This window comes from Geotrypetes seraphini, chromosome 7 (genome assembly GCF_902459505.1).
Source record: "Geotrypetes seraphini chromosome 7, aGeoSer1.1, whole genome shotgun sequence".
Lineage (NCBI taxonomy): Eukaryota > Metazoa > Chordata > Amphibia > Gymnophiona > Dermophiidae > Geotrypetes > Geotrypetes seraphini.
Window position 1 is genome coordinate 23986541 of NC_047090.1, and position 25835 is coordinate 24012375.

The 25835-nt window shown below is 45.0% G+C and overlaps 1 protein-coding gene across 7 annotated transcripts in view; it reads right to left on the reverse strand.

The window, feature by feature from the left end:
- Nucleotides 1–25835, reverse strand: part of ALDH1L2 (aldehyde dehydrogenase 1 family member L2) — a 116588-nt gene that overhangs the window by 71817 nt on the left and 18936 nt on the right. For 5 of the 7 annotated variants that reach the window (XM_033950812.1, XM_033950811.1, XM_033950817.1 and 2 more), the window contains 5 exons: nucleotides 12736–12880; nucleotides 10069–10303; nucleotides 6478–6643; nucleotides 2324–2425; nucleotides 1902–1991 (listed from right to left, as the gene is read on the reverse strand). In XM_033950812.1, coding sequence (XP_033806703.1) covers nucleotides 1902–1991; nucleotides 2324–2425; nucleotides 6478–6643; nucleotides 10069–10303; nucleotides 12736–12880 — 738 coding nt within the window. Of the gene's footprint in view, nucleotides 1–1901; nucleotides 1992–2323; nucleotides 2426–6477; nucleotides 6644–10068; nucleotides 10304–12735; nucleotides 12881–20039; nucleotides 20140–20840; nucleotides 21302–25835 lie in introns of those variants that run through there. The other 2 variants (XM_033950815.1, XM_033950816.1) reach the window with 2 other exon arrangements.

Genomic DNA, 25835 nt, shown 5'->3' on the forward strand with positions numbered 1-25835 from the left:
TCTGTTTTCAACTCCTAACTCCCACTCACTGCTATCAGATACCTATACCCACTGTATCATTTTCTCTACCATAATCTCCCCAACCCCGAAATGTCCTGTCTAAATTAGATTGTAAGCTCTTCTGAGCCAGTACCGTCTATTGTATGTTAAAATGTCAGATACCTATACCCACTGTATCATTTCCTCTAACATAATCTCCCCAACCCCGAAATGTCCTGTCTAAATTAGATTGTAAGCTCTTCTGAGCCGGGACCGTCTATTGTATGTTAAAATGTCAGATACCTAGACCCACTGTATCATTTTCTCTACCATAGTCTCCCCAACCCCAAAATATCCTGCCTAAATTAGATTGTAAGCTCTTCTGAGCCGGGACCATCTATTGTATGTTAAAATGTCAGATACCTATACCCACTGTATCATTTTCTCTACCATAGTCTCCCCAACCCCAAAATATCCTGCCTAAATTAGATTGTAAGCTCTTCTGAGCCGGGACCGTCTATTGTATGTTAAAATGTACAGCGCTGTGTACGCCTTTCAGCACTTTAGAAATAATAAATAGTAGTAGTAATATGTGGGGGTGCCCAAGTGGCAGGGAAGAGTGGTGGGGGGTGTGCCCAAGTGCTGGGGAAGAGTGGGGGCACACCGCATTGCCATCCTGGGCGCCACTGTTCCAGGCGCCAACCTCCCGCACTACGCCAGTGGGTTTGGGGCTTGTTGGATTCTTATTGTCAGTCTGCAGTATAAGTTTAATGGGGACTTGGCTCTTGGGATAGGGTTGTTAATCTTGTTTATCTAATATAATAAAACGCTAGGCCGCGCATGCGCACTCCCATCGCGTGCGTCCGTTTTCCGTGCGGCTGTCGGCCCGTGCTGCTTTTCCTCTGCCCTGCTCCTTGCCTGAAGTCCTCTCTCCTCCCCCGAGGCGGATGTCGGACGCGGCGGCTGTCAGCCGTGCTGTTCTTCGGTCTGCCCTGCTCCTTGCCTTACTATATTTTTAAGCTGAAAGACGAGGCAGCGGCTTCTCTCAGGATCCCCACCTGCGTCGGAAGTCTGATGCAGTCGGGGATCTTGAGAGGAGCCGCCGCCGCCGTGTCTTTCAACTTAAAAATATAGTAAGGCAAGGAGCAGGGCAGAAAGATCTTCAAAATGGCCACAACTACAAAGTTAACATCCTGGTGTCGTGGACTATACCTTCCCTTTCTGCACATACTAACAACAAAAATTCCACTTCAGAACTTCCCCCGGGGTCTTTTTAAAAGTCCAAACACTCTCCTTTTCACTCTCAGGAGGTGAGATGGGAAAGGAACAGTTATAACACAGTCTGGAGCATTCCCAATGTAGCCGAGGCTGAAAGGGTTCACCAGGCACGTTGCCATTTGCAATGCAATACAGGAGAGGATAAGCAGTGATGTGGTAGGTTGGTTATGGTTTGATATTTTGTATTTTGCTTATGAGGATATGCTAAGGGTTATTTTACAGCTGCTTTAAATTGTTAATGAGGCCAGTGACTAGACCGTGCAGGGGGAGCAGGAAGAAGGTGATGATGGACAGGGGGGAAGTAAAACAAAGGGGCTGCTGCTGGATAAGGTGAGCAGTGATGGAGGACACAGGGGAGGTAAAAGGAAGGGATAATGGATGGGGAGCAGGCAAGGGGTGGTTGTGGACAGCCAAGGAAAAAATCCCCCCAAAAAACACAGAAAGCGGCTAAGGAGAGAGAAAAATAAATAAAGACAGCCACACACACACATATATTTTAGCACCCGTTAATGTAACGGGCTATAAGACTAGTGGTTGTATAAAACTAATTAAAAAAAACAACAACTTTGAACTAATACAAAACCAGCAAAAAAAAAAAAAAAAAAATTAAAACTAAGCACATATATTTATTTCATCGTACACACCTGATTATCTATCAGTGTCCACGCACCGGGCACTTTGTCATGCCCTCGAATCCAGTTGTGGATAACTTCCGCTGGCTGGTCCCAAGATATCTAGGAATCAGGGAAATATATACTGTGGATGGCTCTTGTATCTCATTACACCAGACAACGTTCAAAACACATTAGAACAAGTTCCTAAAAGCTGTTCCAAGCAATCACACAAGTGTCACACCTTAGTAAAATGATAGCAGTTTCCAAAGATTCACTGAGGTGTCTTAATCTGTCTTTCCTCACACTTGCATTGTGAAAAGGGTCTAAAGAAACTGTAGTTTCTGTCCAAAAGTTTTTACAACACTGCTGAAACAGAAGAAAATGTGCCTCCCTACAGAGCTAATGCAACCTCCTGTGTGTGTTTAATCGGGGCGTGTTTAATCATATCCTACCTTGACATTTTCTTTCTTCTGTATTCCTTCGTACGTGGCCCCTTCCTCAGACTGAGGCATATGAGGCGCTGTACCATCAGCAATGAGCTGCACAGCCTCCACCTAGCAGAGGAAACAGGTAAGGTTAACGCCTCTGGAGGTTTGCACACGCTTATATTTGGCATCAGATAAATCGTTATGTCCCTTGATTCAGTTCACAGACAAAATCGCGCGAGACAACGGCGCGCAGATAACTGAGCACAAGGTTGACGGCGCGCCGAAGAAAAGCACTACTTTAAAGGGTTCCGACGGGGGGTGTTGGTGGGGAACCCCCCTATTTTATTTAACAGACATCGCGCTGGCGTTGTGGGGAGTTTGGGGGGTTGTAACCCCCCTCATTATACTTGAAACCGAACTTTTTGCCTGTTTTTTAGGGAAAAAGTTCAGTTTTAAGTATAATGTGGGGGGTTACAACCCCCCAAACCCCCAACAACCCCAGCGCAATGTCTGTTAAGTAAAGTGGGGGGGTTCCCCCCCACACACCTCCCGTTGGAGCCCTTTAAATAGTGCTTTTCTTCAGCGCGCCGTCAACCTTGCGCTCAGTTGTCTGCGCTCAGTTGTCGGTGCGCCGTTGTCTCGCGCAATTTAGTCCCGTCACCCTTGATTCACACCACAGTTTTCTATTGTCACTCCATGATATTTGTGTGGTGTCCTCACCTCACTTCTCTTTCTCCTAAATTTAGAGTTGATGCACTGTGAACAGGCATGAAGCACGGCTCAATGTCATAAGCTGCTTTAGAAACCCTCGAGGAAGGAATCCATATCCAGATGGTGTTTCGTTTTGAAGATAAGGCCAGCTGTACAACATGGGTACTCTTGGACCAGGAAGCAGGGGCAGGGCGTATATGTGAACATGCATGCAGAGAACTGAATCTTCATGTATACTTTCACTTCTGTGAACTATACATGCCCTTCTTTTTGTAGATAAAAGTACACTTCCCCCTCCCCATTCGCGGTTTCTGCACTCGCGATTTCACATAATTGCAATTTTTTTCTGGGGAGGGGGAAAATTTAAAAAAACAACCATATTTTTTACCTCCCTGCCGCCTTCCCGGCCTTACCTGGTGGTCTAGCGGGCTTTCGGGGCAGGAGCAATCTTCCTACGCTCCTGCCCCGTGCAGATCGCCACGAGGAAATGACTGTAGGGAGTTCCCGTCGTAGTCTCGAGAGACTATGGGAACTCACAGCAGCCATTTCCTCATGGCGATCTGCATGGGGCAGGAGCATAGGAAGATCGCTCCTGCCCCGAAAGCCCTCTAGATCAGTGTTTTTCAACCTTTTTTGGGCAAAGGCACACTTGTTTCATGAAAAAAATCACGAGGCACACCACCATTAGAAAATGTTAAAAAATTTAACTCTGTGCCTATATTGACTATATATAAAGTAATTCTCTTGAATAGGAATCAAATAAACACAAATAAAGTATTTTATAATTACTTTATTATGAAATATTAAGTAAACAGAATAGTGAAAAATTATAAAATACTGTACTTTATTCAGTGCGAAACCTGGGCCTATTTGGCTGAACACAAAGCTGATATTCTGGCTGGAATCGAAGAAAGACACACACGTAGCTCTTCGTCAACAGCTCTCAGTCTCTCTCTGTATTTGGTTTTTATAGCATACAAAAATAGACAAATATACCCTCCATCCTTTTTATTAAACCACAATAGCAGTTTTTAGCGCAGGGAGCTGCGCTGAATGCCCAGCACTGCTCTTGACGCTCATAGGCTCCCTGCGCTAAAAACCACTATTGTGGTTTAGTAAAAGGTGACCATATTGTAAAATATAGACAGCAGATATAAATTCAGAACTGTGCATAGTAAGTGAAGGGAAGTTTTCATCTCTGGGAATTTACCCAGTTAACTATTTAAGTTATTTGGGCAAATTCCTTTGAAAACTGTGGTAATACTGCCTCCACTTTGCTAAATTTAAAATAAAATCATTTTTCCTACCTTGTCTGGTGATTTCTGGTTGCACTTTCTTCTTCTGACTGTGCATCCAATCTTTCTTCCTTTCTATCAGCCTGTATGCTTTCTCTCCTCCACACCTCATTCCCTCCCCCAACTTTTTCTTCCTCTTTCCCTGACCTTTCTTTCTTTTTTTCTGTTTCTCTTCTTTCCTTCTGTTTCCCTGCCTGCCCCCTTTCTTTCTCCCTGCCGTTCCCCAAGCCACTGCCACTGCCGCTGCCATCGGGGAACAGGACCCACCAATGGATAACAGGCCCCAAAGCCGACGCCGACGCATGCTCTCCCTGACGTCAATTCTGCAATCGGAGAGGAAGTTCCGCCCAGCCAGGCAGCGATTGGCTGGCCCGAACTTCCTCTCCGACTGCAGAATTGACGTCGGGGAGAAGAAGACTTATCGGCTCGATAGATTAGATCGCCAAGACAAAGTGAGTCCTGGGTGAACGACTCACTTTGCCTTGGCGAGCTACTGGCGCCCCTGCCTTGGGTCCCCTGTCAGCTCCGGGCCCCTGAATGCAGGACTGGTAGTACTGCCCTGATGGCGGCCCTGCGGCACACCAGGTAACATCTCGCAGCACACTGCGGTTGAAAAACACTGCTCTAGACCACCAGGTAAGGTCGGGAAGGCGGCAGGGAGGTGGGGGTGGGTCAGAGCCAGATAATCGCAGTCTTTCGCCATTTGCGGTCCGGCTCTGCCCGTATCCCCCGCAAATAACGAGGGAGAAGTGTAAGTGTGTAGGTTTGCTTATGCTGTGTGCGAGGCCCCAAAATTCAAAATATGTTTTTACACAGTAAAACTGTAAATGACAGCAGATAAATACCCACACATAGTTCATCCAGTGTGCCCAACAAGGTGGCCAGAGCCACACTTAGTGTTAACAGAAGTCCAGATTTCCTCAGACATGTCCTCCTTTTGAGAACATGTCCGGGGGTCCGGACGGCTTTTCAAAATCCGGCACTTTGTCTCGTGAGCCCCGCGAGAACTGACGCAGGCATTGAGGAAGCAGCGTGGTGGCGGCTGGACGCTAAAAAGATCATTCCCGCCTTGCACCGCGGCCGCAACATTGCAGGAGGCCAGCGAGGGAGCTGCATTATTTTTAAAAGGTACGGGAGGTCTACTAATGGGGTGGCTTATCTATGATGTTATTAGATAGGCCTATATATGGGGAAATACGGTATTCAGTTTCACTAAGGTGGCCTCTTGTGGTGCTGGGACATCTGGCAAATGCCCAGCTTGTATCCCCCACAACTTAGCTCACAACTTTTCCAATTGTAGTTCAAGGCACGTGACTTTCACATACAGGTTATATTCTGTCCTCAGAAGTAGAGAGTTGCAAGGGACAGAAATCCCACCTGTCCCCGCCCGTCCCCGCCAGGATCCTCTCCATCCCCACCCGTCCCCGTCAGGATCCTCTCCGTCCCACCCATCCCACAAGGAATTACCTCCATCCCCGCCCGTCCCCATAAAAAGCAGCAATTACTTCTGACAGGATCATCAATTCCACAGTTTCTTTTGCTGTTTTCCTTGTGGAATCTCTTTGATGGAACCCGTTTTTTGTTCCGGTAATTAACTTATAAACCCCCTCTTTTACTAAGGCTGATGTGTCCATTATATTATATGGATGAACCCTGCTTCCAAAGCCTTCAATCCCCGTTGGAGTCCCGTTGGCTAGAGGGGGGTCCCCGTGGGAGTCCCGTGGGCCAGAGGGGGGTCCCCGTGGGAGTCCCGTGGGTTAGGGGGGATTCCTGCGGGACTCCCGCAGGACCCGCGGGATTCCCACGATCCCCGTTCCTGTGCAGACCTCTACTCAGAAGGCATACGATTTAAGGTCATACCTGAGGCAAAGGAGGATTAAGTGGGCTTGCCCAAAACTACAAGGAGCAGCAGTGGAATTTAAACTGGGCTTCCCAAGTTCTCAGGCCACCGGCGCTAGCCATGAGGCAATTCCTCCACTCCACTGAATTCTTATACTGCTTTTCCAGACTGATTTCCAATATTTAACTTCATGAAAAGATTTGATTATTGCCCTCTAAGTTTCATTTGAAAGACGTAACACACGTAAGAAGCAATGCTATCCAAACCACTAAATTTCCAGCAACAGTTTCTAATGCTGCATTTCCTCTTAGAATATTTATGTGATGACTTACCATGGCTTTAATCCCTTCTGGGAAAAGGAAACGATTGTAGAGTGTGTCCACTGTGTCATTTGGCTCCACATCACACTCACGCTGGAGAAGAATAGGGCCAGTGTCCAAACCATCATCAGCCCAGAATATAGAAAAACCAGCTTTCTTATCTCCATGGATCAGAGTCCTGAAAAGAACATCGAGATTAAGCTGATTTAGATGCAGCGATTCTTGTGAGACGTTCAACTGGTACTGACAACGCGATGTCAAAAATAAAAGCAAAGAACCGGAAACGCATGTACCTAAGATTTCAAAACAAGAAAATACCAAGGAGTTTGGTGACAGATCTGGTATTCAATCCATAAAATTCACTGAATCATGGCAACAATGACCTGGGCATCATAAAGCCATATTTCAAATTCAACCATAAAAGACTAAATAGGAAAGCTGTGCTAAGACTGAGCAAATTTTTATGGCAGGCGTTCTAATTGTATCATTGCATCTTATGTTTTTATTTGTTTATCTCGACAGAAAAAGAGGAGTCTTCCCTTGACCAGCGCAGCGAGAAGCAAAACAAAAGAAAGGCAAAGCCGTTGTCGCACTACAACACAAGAGATTTTTTTTTTGAAAGTTCCTCTGGGAAGTCCCAACTAGGATGCTGGTTTCGGCAGAACACTGCCTTCCTCAGGGGACATACCAAACGGATAACAGGATATTACAGTGGTGTTTCTATTTCAGGTAGTCTTGAAAAAGACCTTTAGGAACGTACTGAAAGAAGTTCTGACAGTCAAACTTCAATTTTTTTTTTAAATTATTATTAATCAAGAAAAGTATTTTGAACTTACAAATATTCAAAAGTAATCATTTCCCCCACCCACTTTACTTAATCAATAATATAAATGCAATTATCCTTCCAATAACCCACTCTTATTTAAAGTAGTAATACGACTCCCCCCTCCCATCCCTTAGATGTGTAAGTTATAATTGTTCAGTTATGATTGATAAAGTTAGTCAACGGACTCCATACTAATTGAAATAACTTAAAATTTCCCCTTTGATCAGCAATCGTGTCCTATAACAAAGGCATAGTGAGTGCCACTAAAGAAACTTGTGAAGGAACTCTTAGTGAGAACCCATTTACATTCCTAAAGGTCTTTTTTAAGATTACCTGAAATAGAGACTAGAGGTTCACCCAGAATAAGGAGAACCCAGAACCCATTCACCTACCCTCCACTCAAAGGCACTCGACGCAAAAAACTATATGACAACCTACTTGCCACACAGGCAGTGAAACTTGACCCCACCATCTCCAAGCTGCTGATCACAACAACTGACTTTAAAGCGTTCCGAAAAGATATCAAAACCATACTATTCAAAAAACACATCCCAACAACCTAATCTCCCCCCTTTTCCTAACCCAACTAAACATTCCTTGCAATTCCCCTCCTTCAGGCGACATCTAATCAAGTCTCTATAACGAATCCTCAATATATACCCGGATCCGGCCTCTTTTGAAACATTGTAACCACTAAATATCTCAAAACGTCCGATACCTCTATATGTAACCTGAATCTAGCTTTCTGTAATGTAATGTAATGCTATGTAAAATAATGTAATGTATTGCAATGTAATGCAATGCAAAGTTATGTAAATCTATGTAAAGTAATGTATGTAAGGTATGTAAAGTTATGTAAAGTAACATAACATAACGTATTGTATTGTTATCGCCTGGAAATGTCCAGCTATCTTCTAATGTAATCCGCTTAGAACCGCAAGGTACAAGCAGAATAGAAATCACTAATGTAATGTAATGTAAGGTCTGCACAGGAACGGGGATCGCGGGAATCCCACGGGTCCTGCGGGGGTCCCACGGGAATCCCCCCTAACCCATGGGACTCCCACAGGGACCCCCCTCTGGCCCACGGGACTCCCACTGAGATGGAAGGCTTTGAAAGCAGGGTTCGTCCATATAATATAATAGACACATCAGCCTTAGTAAAAGAGGGGGTTTATAGGTTAATTACCTGAACAGAAAACAAAAAAAGGGTTCCACCAAAGAGATTCCACAAGGAAAACAGCAGCGCAAACACAAAAGAAACTGTGGAATTGATGATCCTGTCAGAAGTAATTGCTGCTTTTTATGGGGACGGGCAGGGATGGAGGTAATTCCTTGCAGGAATGGGTGGGGACGGAGAGGATCCTGGCGGGAACAGGTAGGGACGGAGAGGAATCTGGCGGGAATGGGTGGGGACGGAGAGGATTCTGGCGGGGATGGGTGGGATTTCTGTCTCCGTGCAACTCTCTAATAGAGACACCACTGTAATATCCTGTTATCAGTCTGTTATGTCCCCTGAGGAAGGCAGTGCTCTGCCAAAACCAGGATCCTAGTTGGGACTTCCCATAGGAACTTTCAATAAAATCCCTTATGTTGTATTATGATATCGGCTTTGCCTTTCTTTTGTTTGATTTGTTTATCTGCCTGGAAAAAGCTAAAAAGCTTATCCCCCCCCCCCCTTTACAAAAGTGTAGCGTGGTTTTTAGCGCCAGCCATGGTGGTAACAGCTCCTACGCTCAGAGCTGTTACTGCTGCAGCCAGTGCTAAAAGCCACCCTACGGTTTTGTTAAAAAAAAAAAAAAGGGAGGGGATGGTTAACAAAGATTGGCAGGATAGAAATTTACAAAGTGTATAAATAGGTAATTAAGGACATAGATTCTGAGACAGCTGAGGGGAGATAATGATCGAAGTCTACAAAATCCTGAGTAGAGTAGAACGGGTACAAGCGGATTGATTTCTCACTCCGTCAAAAATTGCAAAGACTAGGGGACACTCAATGAAATTGCAGAGAAGTAGTTTTAAAACCAATAGGAGGAAATATTTTTTCACTCAGAGAATACTTAAGCTCTGGAACACTTTGCCAGAGGTTATGGTAAAAGCAGATAGCGTAGCTGGTTTTAAGAAAGGTTTAGACAAGTTCTTGGAGGAAAAGTCCATGGTCTGTTATTAAGACATGGGGGAAGCCTCTGCTTGCCCTGGATCGGTAGCATGGAATGTTGCTACTGTATGGGGTTCCAGAATCTTGTTACTCTTTGGGATTCCAGAATCTTGCTATTCTTTAGGCCAGGTAATAGTGACCATGAGAACAGGCTACTGGGCTTGATGGACCATTGGTCTGACCCAGTAAGGCTATTCTTATGCTCTTATGTTCATGCATATTCTAAATACCAGACTGGCGTTGTGCATCCTGAGGACTGGGCTGAGAACCCTGATCTAGAGAGAGCCGTGTTCTCTGACCCCTGCCTACGAGTGACTGTAATGGTTGGGCAAGGTTGATGGCTTTAGAAATAAGAGAAAAAACTAGGGAGTTACAATGGAAGAGTCAGGTGGTGCTGTGGTCCAATAAGAAGCCAGTTCTGAGTAAGATGAAAGCCAAAAAGGAAGCAGGAGAAAACTGACTGATCAAAAATATAATGAAACAACAACAAATCGAATTAATCCAATCAAAGGTCTCATATACAGTACAAACAAACAAGCTTCTTTTCCTATACCCAAGAAGATCAACTGTATTATTTTCCCTGTCAGGTTAAAGAAATCAGGTTCTAAGTATATCCTACCAGTTAATAGCAGAGGCACCTCTATGACGGGGTAGCAGGGAGGGATGGTAGATAATGGAGCCGTGCTTGGGATGATCGATGACATCCATAGGGATGAACTGTGTACAAAATGGGAGCACATTCAGCTCAGCACCCACAGATTTATAGGCTTCAACCACCTCCTGGAGGGACTTTCCCTTAACTCTCCATCTGGGGAACTTGAACACAGGGGTCCCGTCTTTCTCTGCTGCCATCGCTGAGAAAATGGCCAAAAATAAGGCACTGTTAAGTATTGATTAATGGTAATATATTAATATATACTGTATCTATCTATCTATCAGTTTTATTTTAAAATTTTCAATAAAGATCTAGCTCTAACCAAATTTTCCTTTTCTTTTCCTTAATTTCAGAATGACACGGGGACAAATTTTTCCCCGTCCCCGCGGGAACTCATTTTCCCGTCCCAGTGAGTTCTTTTCCTGTCCCTGCCCCATTCCTGCAAGCTCTGTCCTCATCTGCACAAGCCTTAAACATTTTATGTTTAAATCATTTTTATTGGTGTATTATAACATAGAACATCCAACAACAGTGATATTGTACAATCCAAAATCCACACATCAAACCATAATGATGTCGTCCATCCCAACCATCCCACCCCAGGAGCAGCAGCAGCAGCAGCAAACTCACATTGGAACATATCAATTATAACTTAGCAAATACAGTCAGCAAAGAATCTTGGATCAGATATAGGGAGTTAATGTGACCAGTATTGACAAAATAGTGTCCCTGCTCTTGAGTCCAAAGCAGAAAAGTCCTAGTTTTCGAGCAGTGCCTGTTGGGTCATAAGAATGAGAAAGTGTAGGTGCTTGAGGAATAAGCCATCAATGTAATATACTTTTCCTGCCCATCTAATGAAGGCTTTACATCCTCAAACATTTTAAAATCATAAGTGTTTGAGGCTTGTTTGGTTAAGGCCGAGCTTACAGGAATGGGGAAGGGACAGGGACAGCAACAAAACTTGTGGGGACGGGATAGGGAAATTGAATTACTGCAGGGAGGGAGAAAAATTTGTCCCTCTGTCATGCTCTAAACTGCACTACTCTAGAAATCAAAATGTAGAAAAAATGAGTCAAGTAAACGACAATGAAGTCATTGTAACATCACTAATGAGGACGGCTGGGGAGGAGATGCTGAGTCTGACAGGAGCGCAATTTTTTTTACCACAGGAGCAAGACTTTTCACCACTTCCACGGGGCGGTGAAAGGTCTTGTCCCCATTCCTGCGGTAAACCAGTTGCAAATGTCCCCATTACTGCGGTGACCCACAGCTTACCATGCTAAACGGTCCCCGTGTCAGTCTCTAATGTATGGTACAACATCTAATGTATGATTGACAAAATTTTTAAGTACACTCTTTGTTGCATTGGCTATATTTTTAAAATTTTGTATTCACTTTTTTTTTCTCTTTGTGAAACTTTGTTTTTATTTTATTACCATGGGCAAGGGGTTCTCAACCCAGCCCTCAGGATACATCTAGCCAGTCAAGTTTTGGGGATGTCTGCATTAAATATGCACGAGATAAATTTGCATGCACTACCTTCATTCTATGCAAATCTATCCTGAACACCTGACTAGTTAAGTGTATCCTGAGAACTGGGTTGAGAACCCCTGCCTTGGGCATTCTGATGACTTAAGGCCAGATTCATTAAGCTGACCGATTGTGTCCCGACCAGTTTGAAACCCCGACCCGATTCATTAACCTTCTGGCCGATCCTGTCCGCACCCGATCCGATCTGCACATGCAAATAAGGGGAAATGCATTCGGCAGTGATTCACTAAACAAACAGATTGGGCTAGCAGATCCAAACGTGAGCGATTGCTGAGGACCAGTCGCTCACGTCCTTGCTGACTGTCCTGCTCTCTGCCGCCCTTAAGAAAACAATCGAACACGCCCTGCTCTCTGCTGCCTTTGCTTCCCCAGTTCTCTGACGCCCTGCTCTGTTAGCCCATTGCAAAGACAGGATTCCCTACGGCGACCGAACTCCCCGCTGCCTGCTCAGAAGCCCCCTCTGCGAGCCCGTGCTTTTAACCCACGGGTTAAAAGCGGGGCTGCACTACAGTGAAGATGTTAATGTGCAAACTCTAAGGAAATAATATTGACTATTCTGTTGCATGAAGTAAAATTGAAAAAAACAAACCTTTGCAGACAGGGGCTGCACGCAAACCTCTTCTTTTCTTGTGAGCCAGAAATCTGGGGCAAGATGTTTGAAATCAGCAGGACTCTATTATATGCTGCTTTGTTAAATAATGAGGTAACACAGTGAAAGGGGACAGGGAGAGCAAGCGCTGCCAGCAATGGTCTTCTTTTAAGGCAACAAACCACTGGACTTCACGGCGGGGCTTCCTTGCGCAGAGAGCATGCGCAGACCATCTACAGGCAAAGAAGATGGTCTGCCCATGCATCAGGATCGCTCTGCAGCGATCTGTGCAGTCACTGTGGAGCGGGCCTCCGATCTGCTTCATTTGCATGAGGTGGGTTGGTGGATCGGACACCCGGGAAAGACTCGGCCACGGATTGGACAGGTAAGGGGGCTTTAGTGAATCTAGCCCTTAATATCTGGGAGTAATGGATTTACAAACCTTTTCAATAATACAAAAAAAAAGATCATTGCATGATATTTGTACTCACCCAGAGGATCAGCTTTCCCATCCTTGTCTGGAATTGTGAACACACCCACCACTTTATGCCCTTCTCTACGGAGGCTACGGTAGACTTCTTGTCCAAAAAGACTCTGACCTATTAAGGCTAGCTTTAGCCTATTTTGATAATAAACCTGCCAACAAAAGATTTAAAAAACAAGCTAAATTCTTCAGTGTAACATGAGCAGACACATAGTTCTATGAACATCATGTAAATGGTTTTCTTTTCTTCTGTTTAGCAATAGAAGGTGAATTACAGCCTCACCCATAATCTTGCTGAAATGCAATCACTTACCTTTTACCTCCAGCAGCCCACACAGCCAAGTGAATTAAAGAAACAAAATATTCCTTCTACCTACCAAAGAGAAGACACATTTACAACTATCCAGGTCAGATAGTTTGGCCCATAGGAAAGGCATTAGGTTTTAAGAGTATTTAATTACACAGACCATGGTATGTATTTAAAACACTACTTGAAACAAAAAATGGTCAAGGACCTCTTGAATGTGAAACACAACACACAGAATAGGTTCCTTGTGCAATTGGTTTTGTATATGTCACGAGGGAAAGACCTCAGAAGCCTGCACCAACCACAGAATATTCAATTCTTGCGATGGTTTAACTCAGCAGGACAGGTTATCTATCATCGGTCACAAAACCCTCTACACACCAATTACCAATTTGAATTTCTGGTATCTTAATCACTTTTTCTTTATAGAACGTTTGGTGTGTAAAAAATAAAATGCACTTATCCGGCGCCATTTTTTGAAGTGTTTTCAAGACTGAACACATTGTCAAAAAGTTCCCTGACGAAGCCATTAGCCTGGCGAAACGGGTCCCGTCGGGCCTTATTCTTTAAGCAGATAAGTGCATTTTATTTTTTACACACCAAACGTTCTATAAAGAAAAAGTGATTAAGATACCAGAAATTCAAATTGGTAATTGGTGTGTAGAGGGTTTTGTGACCGATGATAGATAACCTGTCCTGCTGAGTTAAACCATCGCAAGAATTGAATATTCTGTGGTTGGTGCAGGCTTCTGAGGTCTTTCCCTCGTGACATATACAAAACCAATTGCACAAGGAACCTATTCTGTGTGTTGTGTTTCACATTCAAGAGGTCCTTGACCATTTTTTGTTTCAAGTAGTGTTTTAAATACATACCATTTTCTTCTATTGCCTTCAAGCAGCAGCCGCAAGACTGATCGGCTCCTGCCTAGCGTCAGCTGTTCCTGAGGAAGGGGGAGTACTCCCCCGAAACGGAGTCCCGTAGGACGGTGGTGATATGCTGTTCGCCTTTTTTAAGAAGCTAAGTACCTTCATTTTCTTGTGCTGGTTGAAATTGGACACTTGTTTTTTCTAACCCCCCTGGATCAGGGGTAGAGACTACTCACATAGAGTGGAGATTTAAAAAAAAGTACTTTAAGCACTGTTTGTGTTATTTTGCACTAAATTTCACTGAGAGCCCTAGGATGTTTCACAGTTGACACCTCTTGGTGTAAGCCAGTGACAGCCTTTGCCTCCTGCTGGAGGTGGCTGTGTGACTGAGGGCTCTCTACACAATTTTGAGTTACTTTTTCTTAGGTTATTTATAGCGGAACATTTTAGTTCCTTCTTTCTCCTTGTGGGCGGTCTCTACCCCTGATTACAGTTTTTATCTTGGGGTTTGGGAGTTTTCATGTATTTAAAACAGACATGTCCAGCCTGTTTTTACTGCTCACATTTTATATTTTTTTACATTCAGAGGGCCAAATCAACACACCATCATGTTTTGGCACACGTTTAGTCAAATAGTGGCAAAATATGACAGTGTATTGTTCTCTCCCCAGTAATCACCCAGTCTCTCTTGCTTAGACAAACCCCCAGCTTTCATCTCATCTACCTATCTCCCCCCCCCCCCAGTTTTTTTTTTCTTGTTTTCTTTTTCAGTTGCAAAAGAAACCAAGGAATTCCTGATTCCTCACCACAACTTGGTTCTTTGCAAGCATGAACCTCAACGGGCCTGTCTTTTAGTTCTCTAATTTTTGATAAGGAAACATAGAAATAGATGGCAGATAAGGGCCATGGCCCATCTAGTCTGCCCACCCCAAAGACCCTCCCCTACCTTTCTCTGTGAATAGATCCAGGAAACACATCTTTGGCCTTTGCAGCTGGTCCTAATCCCTAACTCGCTCGCAAGAACCCATGCGTAACCCCCTACTTGTCCTGTTAGATGTTGGCACCGCCATCCCCATCCCCCCCCCCACCATATCTCTCCTTGCTTATCTCCCCCCCCCCTTGATCTCCACTCGTTGGGCAAGTCCCTCTTATCTGCACCCTTCTTTTCCACAGCCAACTCCAACCCTATCTAACGGCTAGAATACGCCCATGGCAGCATCAAAGTATTTGAAACATCAAAATACCCAGTTTCTGATGAAGCTCTGTAGACAAACATAGAGCAAAACGGAGATCTTCTATCACACTTCATCTATGTGGCTTGGTAGAGTAAAACCCAAGCTAAGAATTATATAGATCAGAGGTTCTCAACCCTGTCCTGGAGGAACACCAGGCCAGTCGGGTTTTCAGAATATCCCTAATGAATATGCACGGAGCAGATTTGCATCCTTGGAGCCTCCATTATATGCAGATCTCTCTCATGCATATTCATTAGGGCTATCCTGAAAACCCGACTGGCCTGGTGGTTCTTCAGGACAGGGTTGGGAACCACTGATATAGATTAAGCTATGAGTCTCCACTAGAGTAAAAATGAACATTGAATAAATGATATATGAAATCTTAAATGCACACAAAGGGGTGATTTATTTAAATATTAAGATTTCACACAAGTATCACTTTATAGGAATATTTCAGATTTATAAAAACAAAAAATTAAAAAGAGACGCTCTGGACCAGTGATAGCTCGCATTCAGGTCACTTGCTAAGACAAGTTCTAACAGCAAGTAACCGCGTGCACTTGAGATATTTTAGTCTCTAAAAAAAATGTATGAAAATATAAAACAATCAAGACAGGCTTGTTCTTGCATTTGCCTATCTTTATTAGGGTTGTTGGTTTAAAACACCTAAGTTGAATGTATTCATAGTTTATAAAAATGCCAGGTACAAGGATAGAAAAAACAGAGCAGCTACAAATTTGGGTGTCAGGTCAAAAGTGCGCCGGGACAAAGGCGCGAGCAGACAATTGAGCGCAATGCGGAGGTGCGCGCCAAAGAAAATTACTGTTTTTAGGGCTCCGACGGGGGAGGGGCATGGGGGGAACCCCCCCACTTTACTTAATACAGATCGCGCCGCGTTGTGGGGGGTTTGGGGGTTGTAACCCCCCACATTTTACTGAAAACTTCACTTTTTCCCTGTTTTTAGGGAAAAAGTTAAGTTTACAGTAAAATGTGGGGGATTACAACCCCCCAAACCCCCCACAACGCCGGCGCGATTTGTATTAAGTAAACTGGGGGTGCTCCCCAACAAAACCCCCCATCGGAGCCCCTAAAAAAGTAATTTTCTTCGGCGCGCGCCTCCATCTTGCACTCAGTTGTCGGCACACGCCTTTGTCTTCCGCGTTGTCTATGAACCACAAATTTGTGAATAAGGATTTGGGGACTACTTCGGCTAGTTTTGGCTGCAGTTACCTACAGTGGCATGTGACACCCAGGGCCCATCATTTTTGACCCCCCCCCCCCACACACACACACACTCTTGGTATGCCACTGCTACAGTTCGAAAAAGGCTAAGAAACCGACAGGAGCGGCGAAAGCGTCCTTTAAGAAACACTCTCCCAATCTGGCTCTATCCCGCCCCATTCGTGATGCCACCAGACAGCGTTCTCAGCCATTGGTCGACCTTGCCTGGGTTGCAGCACCCAGGAAAGGTCAACCAATGGCTGAGAACGCTGTCCGGTGGCATCACGAAGGGGGCGGGATAGAGCCAGATCGGGAGGGTGTTCCTGAAAGGATGCTTTTGCTGCTCCCACCGGCTTCTTAGCCTTTTTCTTGGCCGCGGGGGTGCAGGTCACAGGATGTTCCGGACCCAGCCAGCTGTGCAACCCCCTAGGGTGTGCACCCGGGGCGGTCTGCCTACCCCCCCTCCTCCCGCCCTTGGTACGCCACTGGTTACCGATTTTATCTTCAAATATATTTTATTGAGCCTCAAGAAAAACAACCATTGGAAACAAGAACAAAGAGCAACACTGCAGCTCAAAATTTCACACCATAAACCAACAGACCCACCCCACCCAACCCAACCCACAACCCAATCCCCCCCCCACCCGCTCTCACTGATGCAAACAAAAACAAAACAAAATTTAATTATAAAGGGAGGGCTAACAATTCAAAAGGCGGCTACGAGCCACAGGGTACAAGGTATTCCAAAAGGGCTCCCAAATTCGCTGAAAGGCACGTCCAGGCAAGGAAGAAATGTCTTGGACTCCTCTCTGTTCCCAGGAAAGCAATGTAATCATTCGACAGCGCCAAATGGAATAGTCAGGGGCCTCCGCTTCCATCCACTTAAGCAAAATACATTTGATAGCAATCACTGCCGCCCAACAGGAATGTGGAGGCCCCTGGGGAGACGGGGATGGAAGTGCAAGGAGACTCCGAATAATACCAAAGCTGATCTCCGAACTTTAATGTGCCAGGTATCCTCTACAAAATGAAAAACAGTGTTCCAAAAGATCTGGATGGATGGACAAGACCAAAACATGTGGCCAAGGTTACCGATTTTATAAAAAAGATATAAAATCGCTGCTTATGTTACCTTTATAAAATATTTCTTCAAAAAGACCCCCAAACTCTTCCTATTATACCACAAAACGTATATCAGACCCCTTAATGTATAAAATTGTTGTCAACGGAAGTTACAAAGGTAATAACATTCACTTAACTTTATAAAATATGCTTAACAATAGTGCCTTTTTGGAATTTGGACACAAACAGTGGGCTCCTTGAATAATAGTGAAATCTATTTCTGATCACTTTCTTTGGTGCCCTTTTCGTACCACATTTTCGGGACAAACCAGGATTCGTGATGATTTTGAGGGGCATCCACATTATATTACACCAGTTTCTCAAACTGTGTGCCACAGCACAGTGGTGGGCCCTGAAGAGATTCCGGGTGTGCCACGAGAGATTCCAGAATTTTACTTTATTATTTAAAATTCCCTTCCATATGACACGTACATCACGTACGCAAGAGTCTGTCAATGTTATGAGCGTCTGTATGCATAAGGATACAACTGCCCAGAAAAGCATCATTCTTTGATGTGACTGGTCCTTGTAAACTAAAGGCAAGTAATTTTAGTTTTTTATGCAATAGTTATCCTAACTTGAGCAACAAAGCAATCAAGGCTTTGTTACCATTTGTATCTTATCTTTGAGAATTTGAATTTTCAACTCTTGCCAGAAATTAATAAAAAAAAAAAAAAAAGCGAACAACTGCAGATAGTGGATGATGAAATGCGTATTTGCATGTTGACTATCAAGCCGAGTTTTGAGTTAATTTGCACTCAAAAAATAAATCCATCGCATTTAGAGCTCCTTTTACTAAGGTGCGCTAGCGTTTTTAGCGCACGGATTTTAGTGCGCGCTAAACCCGTGCTACGCTTCTAGAACCAACGCCAGCTCAATGGTGGCGTTAAGGTCTAGCGCGCGGGGCAATTTATAGCGCGCTATTCTGCACGTTAAGTCCCTAAAGCACCTTAGTAAAAGGAGCCCTTAGTTTCACTGTTGTTATAGTTACCCTTACATAGATTAAAGAACTCTACATAAATAACTCTCAAATTAAATTTTTTTGTTGGTTTTGCAATTTTATAATTTCAATTATAATGCGCCAAGAAAACATTTGCTCCGTTTAGTGTGCCTCGAAAAATATTTGTTCCATTTAGTGCATTACACACTACTCCCTAAAACATCTTGTCTTTTTTTTTTTTTTTTTAAATTCATTTTCCAAACCTCTGTAGAAACCCTTAAGCTTGCTTTCAGATCAGTCTACTCTGCCCTCCCTCTCGAGTATGCAATACATTTTAATTGATGTCCCGTTACACCGATCTTCAAGAAAGGTTCGAGGGGAGATCCAGGGAACTACAGACCAATGAGTTTGACCTCGGTACCGGGAAAGATGGTAGAGTCACTGATAAAGGACAGCATCATTGATCACCTTGACGGACACGGGCTGATGAGGACCAGCAGCACGGTTTTAGCAAAGGCAGATCGTGTTTGACGAACTTGCTGCACTTCTTTGAGGGAGTAAACAGAGAGATAGACAAGGGCGATCCGGTCGACATTGTATATCTGGATTTTCAGAAGGTTCCACATGAATAACTTCTGAAAATTGCAAGCCATGGAATTGAGGGTGAAATACTCACATGGATTAAAAACTGGCTGGAGCATAGGAAACAGAAGAGTGGGGGTAAATGGACAATACTTGGACTGGAAGAGTGAGGTGATTAAATTTGCGTATGATACGAAGTTATTCAGAGTAGTATAAACGCAGGGGGGTTGTGAAGGTCTGCAACGTAACATAATCAAGCTTGAGGAATCGGCATCAACCTGGCAGATGAGGTTCAACGTGGATAAGTGTAAAGTGATGCATGTCAGTAACAAAAATCTCATGCACGAATACAGGATGTCCGGGGCGGTACTTGGAGAGACCTCCCAGGAAAGGGACTTGGGAGTTCTGATCGACAAGTCGATGAAGCCGTCCACACAATGTGCGGCGGCAGCAAAAAGGGCAAACAGAATGCTAGGAATGATAAAGAAGGGGATCACGAACAGATCAGAGGTTATCATGCCGCTGTACCGGGCCATGGTACGCCCTCACCTGGAGTACTGCGTCCAGCACTGGTCTCCGTACATGAAGAAGGACACGGAACTACTCGAAAGGGTCCAGAGAAGAGCGACTAAGATGGTTAAGGGGCTGGAGGAGCTGCCGTACAATGAAAGATTAGAGAAACTGGGCCTCTTCTCTCTCGAACAGAGGAGATTGAGAGGGGACATGATCGAAACATTCAAGGTACTGAAGGGGATAGACTTAGTAGATAAGGACAGGTTGTTCACCCTCTCCAAGGTAGGGAGAACGAGAAGGCACTCTCTAAAGCTGAAAGGGGGATAGATTCCGTACAAACGTAAGGAAGTTCTTCTTCACCCAGAGAGTGGTAGAAAGCTGGAACGCTCTTCCAGAGGCTGTTATAGGGGAAACACCCTTCAAGGATTCAAGACAAAGTTAGACAAGTTTCTGCTGAACAGGAAGGTGCCCTGGTGGGGCTCGTCTCAGTTAAGGTTACCATCAGAACCCACTAGGTTGCATACAATCTGCATAATCGATCCTGCTGGTCTTAAGCTGCAAAACGGAGTACCAAACGCCAGCAAGGATGGCCTTTTGAAACAACGTTGCAGCGGGAGCAGACCCGCAACTTTTTATTGTCTTGTTACTATGCTATTCCACGCGGCTGTGTTTATGCGACGTGTCGGTCCTCGTTCCCCCTTTTTTTGGGGGGGGGGGGGCGTGGCTGATGCAATTCGAAGGCGCGTGGGGGTGACGCCTCCTCCTCGGCATAATCGCTCGACGTGGCTTTCCCACGCCAGCGGCAGGGAGCGATCGCAATGCACAGAACCCAGAATGCTAGCACAAACCAGTCACTTCGCCTGAAGCTCTTTTCCCGTAACCAAAGGGTTACAGCAAGGGTCATTTACGTTTAACCAATCAGCTGCCGTGCAGCTAAGCAACAGTTTCTCTTACGCTAATGTACGCTCTAGCGATCTCATTTTCCAGTGTTTTGACCGGGTACCCAAGTGATCCTGGACAAGACGATCGTGCACCTTTAATCCAAACCGTTTATATCGCCTTGCCTGATTTTTTTTTAAAGCCAAAATCCCACAGTAATGTTGGTCTTGAGAGACTGGGACTCTCTCTATATATCCTGAAAAAGCACTAAAGCTGACAGCGGGCGGTAAATCCAAACTCTTTCCCTTTTAACCTACAAAAAAAAAAAAAATAAGTACTGGAAATCCGTATTCAGCCTGACAAATTCTGCTGCGCTTTCAAAGTGTCACAAACGTAGCTGTCAGGGTCCGTTTACTGCCGGCAGTCCGGCGATGCCATATACTCACCGTGGCGGTAGCAAATGTCCTGCTGAACTGATTGGCCGTCCACAGCATTTCGCCGAGTCGGCTCGGCTCAGCTCAGCAGAGCTTCTCGCGGAGGGGCAGCAGTTGTGCGCGAGGCAGGAGCTCTGAGAGCGGCGCGTGTGCCTCGCCAGCCCCGGGCCCTCAGCGTTCGGAGACTGAACTGACGCAACCCCCGGTGGCTGGGCTGAGCGGCGGGCACGCGCACTGGCACGGCAACTGTGCTTGTGCTCTGGAAATGCAAAATAGGCTGAAGGGGGTGAAAATTCGGCTTGCCTGGAACAAGTGTCGTTTGCGATTCATGCCATTGGGCTCAGATTTGTTGTACAGTGTTACTGCAGCCCTTGAGAGCGTAGTACTGGCAACCAAGAAATCGAAATTAACGGACAGTAGCAAAGTCGTCTTCGGGGCTTCAAGTACCAGAAGCTCATCGTGCATAACATCACCTAGGTGCGAGCGAATGGATGTGAGTGAGTGGAAACGAGTACTGTACCTTTATATAATATGTAAATTGCTTTGATTGTTGTAACCACAGTATGTTCCATCCCCTTTTCCTGCCGTGGATCTCTGACTCCCAATTCTCCCAGTCCCATCCATAACACCATCTTTCCCGGTAACATGGATCTAATAAAAATAATATCCTGGCTGGTTTAAGAACTGCTGTGTTGTGTTAAAAGATAAAATCAACATCAAGTTAAACAAATGAGCCTGAGAGAGCAACATAGGACATAGAAGTCACAGCTGTACTTCAAAAGCCTATGATTGGGTTTTCAACAAGCTGCTTATAGCTTTTGAAGTACAGCTGTGACTTTTATGTCCTATGTTGCTCTCTCAGGCTCATTTGTTTAACTTGATGTTGATTTTACCTTTTAGCGTAACACAAGTTCTGAAACCAGCCAGGATATGATCTGTACTGCTAAGTAATTTAGGTAGCGGTTACAGTAAAACCGTGGATTGCAAGTAACTCGGTTTGCAAGTGTTTTGCAAGACAAACAAAACATTTTATTAAATTTTAACTTGATATACAAGCAAGGTCTTGCAATACAAGTACAGTGGAAGCTTGGTTTACAAGCATAATTCGTTCCAGAAGCATGCTCATAAATCAATTTACTCGTATATCAAAGCGAGTTTCCCCATAGAAAGTAAGGGAAACTCGCTTAATTGGTTCCACCTCCCATTCCCCCCCCCCTGGCCAACGGTGCTGCTCCACCCCACCCCATCCCCAAAAGACCTTCCCCACCCCCGAGGCCACTGGTGCGCTTCTACATCTCCCACCCATGAAAAAGCATGGCCCCCCTGCCCGCAAATGCTGTCCCCCCACAAACCGGCATTACCCCCCCCCCTCGCAAATGCCTGCCTCCCCCTGCACAAACTGGCATCCCCCGCCCGCCCAAATGTGGCACCGGCACGCAGCACCAAGCTACATGAGGTGCCGGTGCCCGAAGATTGTGCCTCTCCTCCGAACTGGGCCTTAAGCATCTGTGCATGCTCAAGGCCTTCCGGCTCTCGTTCTCTCCGAGAATCTCGCCTCACATCACCACAACTGAGCAGATGGTTCTCTCTCTGACGCTGCGGGAGTGTAGTGACTGTTCTAAACGAGTGAGGTCTTGCAATATGAGTATCTATAGTATTTTGTATTAAAGTTTTGGGATTGTGGAACGAATCGTCTTGAGTTTCCATTATTTCTTATAGGGAAATTTGCTTTGATTATTACGAGTGCTTTGGATTACAAGCATGCTTCTGGAACGAATTAAGCTCGCAAACCAAGGTTTTACTGTATACCCTGTTGTGTATTAACATCTAATAAAACCACAATCTGCAAATGGACAGACATATACACCAAAAATAATTTTTTAAAGCTGTTCCAGATGAGGTCTCACCATGGTTCTGTACAACGGCATAATGACTTCAGCAGGAAGCCTGAAGTCATTATGCCGTTGTACAGAACCATGGTGAGACCTCATCTGGAATACTGTGTGCAATTCTGGAGGCCACATTACCATAAAGATGTGCTGAGAGTCGAGTCGGTTCAATGGACGGCCACCAAGATGGTCTCGGGGCTCAAGGATCTCTCGTACGAGGAGAGGCTGAACAAATTGCGGCTATACTCTCTCGAAGAACGTAGGGAGAGGGGAGACATGATTGAGACTTTTAAAATACATCACTGGTCATATCGAGGTGGAGGATGATATTTTCTTTCTTAAAGGACCTTTGGCCACAAGAGGGCATCCGCTAAAAATCAGGGGCGGGAAATTTCATGGCGATACCAGGAAGTATTTCTTCACCGAAAGAGTGGTTGATCTTTGGAATGAGCTTCCAGTGCAGGTGATCGAGGCCAACAGCGTAGCAGATTTTAAGAGTAAATGGGATGCCCATGTGGGATCCCTAAGAGGGTAGAGTTATGGATGGGTAATTAGGAGTGGGATCTCTAGGAGGGTAAAGTCAGGGGGATGGGTCAGTAGAGTGGGCAGACTTGATGGGCTCTGGCCCTTTTCTGCCGTCATTTTCTATGTTTCTATTATTCAGCTGTGCCCTGGTTCCTCATCAGCGCTAACCCAAGTCTGGAAAACTCAGCAATGAGATTCCTGGGAACTGAAGAGTAAGTAGCCTAATGCTACATTGGTCACTTAACCCTCCATTGCTTTAGGTACAATCTTAGATTGTAAACCCTTTGTGGACAGGGAAATACTTGTACCCTCAGCGGCGATCATCCACCATTTACGAAGGGCTGCTGAAAAGTTAGCCCAACCAACAAAGTTGGGGCAGTCTCTATTGAGGGCTAAACACTTAGTCCAGCGATTTTCCACTTTTTCGTTCAGTGGACTAAGGGGCTGATTCTACAAATAAGCATTCTGATTGTAGGCGGCGGTAGGCGTCCTACCACCATCTGGCAGCCAATCGGAATGCACGCTTTTAGAAAAAAAGTCTCTCAAGGAAGGACGCCTACACTGTAGGCATTTGTGGCGGGTCTAGGGAGATGCATAGGGACGCTTAAGCTTGCCCAAGGCAGTGAACGGGCATGGTTTCACCCAGAAGTTGGGCATTGGGTGAGTTTAAGCATCCCTACGCATCTTCCTAGAGCCGCGACAGATGCCTGAAATGTAGGTCTGCAAAATGCTAGCCTATATTCCATCAGAAAAATAGACGTAGCCAGCTGAGCTGATTGCAACATAGGAATCCCCGATCAGCTGAGCTGGCAGGACTCCCGAACCCACGGTTTCGGAGAGACCTGCCAGCTCAGCTGATCAGGGGAAAATACCCCTGCCATGATCATCTGAGCTGGCTGTGGCAAAGGACTCCCTGACACCCACCCCCCAAAATTGGCAGGAGGGACACCCACTCCCTCCTGCCTAACACCATTGAACCCCCTAATATTCCCCCCTCCCCAAAATCAGCTGATTGTCCAGCACATCTTGTTGTAAACTGCCTCGAACTATCATGGCTTTGGTGGTATATAAGAATAAAATTATTATTATTATCTTTGCGATCATTCAAGTGTGATTCTCTGACTGGTGCCGGTTAGAGAATTGTGGGGGGGGGGGGGAGGGGAGGGGGGTAAGGCTTCTGTCCTTTTAGGTAGACTCAATTCTACATAGGATGCCGGTACTTCTTAGGCAGCTGCTGATACTGGCATCCTAAACAGAATCAAGTTCTAATTGTATAGCCCTCGATGGAGACTGCCCCAGCTTTGTTGGTTGGGTTGAGAACTTTTCAGTGGTCCCCCATATGCCCTATGGGGCTTTTAGCTATAGTACATGCATTAACTTTGTAACTATGTAATCAGTCCCTTGAATGGCAAAGTTATTCAGAAGAGGGTCATTAAAAGTCAGAGTAAGTCTCTATTCCCACGAAAGCATCCAAGACTCATATATAAGCTCTCCAACTGCTGGCAAGGAGTGTTAGTATTAAACATGCTGGTTCCCAGAGCATAAATTTATGAGGGGGACCCAAGGCCCATCAGCAACTGATTTTCCTTAAGCTTAAAGCATGGGGGACCAGGGCACATGCCCTCTTTGCACCCCCGGCCCTGGTGGCAAGAGTACAGTCCTACCCAGAGCCCACACATAAGAGTTATGGTAAAAGCAATGAATCACATCTTAAGTCTAGTGTGGTGTTCCATAACTTATTTACTGATGCAACGTGAGATGTCAAGCAATAATGTTCAGCTCTAGTTACAGCTAGTCCAGCCCAAGATAAGTTTAACTTCTAAAAGCTCTGTGTCTACGATCCCTGGAATTTATTTTGAGCCTGAGACTCGATGTTCCTTCAGTGGATCATTAGGCTCTGTAACTAGGGGGAATCTTCAATATTCAAGTAAAATCTCATTTGAAGGATCCAGCCTGGACTCCTTCACTAAGTCCACAACTCCACTTTCTCATTCTTTTCGTTTCTTTACGAAGAAAGACTGGGCAAACTGCAGCTCTATACCCTAGAGGAGCGCAGGGAAAGGGGTGACATGATTGAAACATTTAAGTACGTCACGGGTCGTGTCGAGGTGGAAAACGATATATTCTTTCCCAAAGGACCCTCGGTCACAAGGGGGCACCCGCTCAAACTCAGAGGAGGGAAATTTAGTGGTGACACCAGGAAGTATTTCTTCACAGAAAGGGTGGTAGATCACTGGAACAGACTTCCGGTGCAGGTGATCAAGGCCACCAGCGTGCTCGACTTTAAGAATAAATGGGACATCCACGTGGGATCCCTACGAGGGTCGAGTTAAGGAACCAGGTCATTAGCATTCAGACTTAATGGGGTGGGTCAATAGAGTGGGCAGACTTGATGGGCTATGGCCCTTTTCTGCCGTCATCTTTCTATGTTTCTATGTTTCTAAGTTCAATTTATTTGATATACCACCAATGTAAAACCAAGGTTAAAATCTAAGCGGTGTTGAATAAAATAAAACGTAGGAGGGTTTAGAAAATGTTTGAGTATCTGATTGTAAAACCACTTAGATAACCTTGATAGGCAGTATATAAAAAC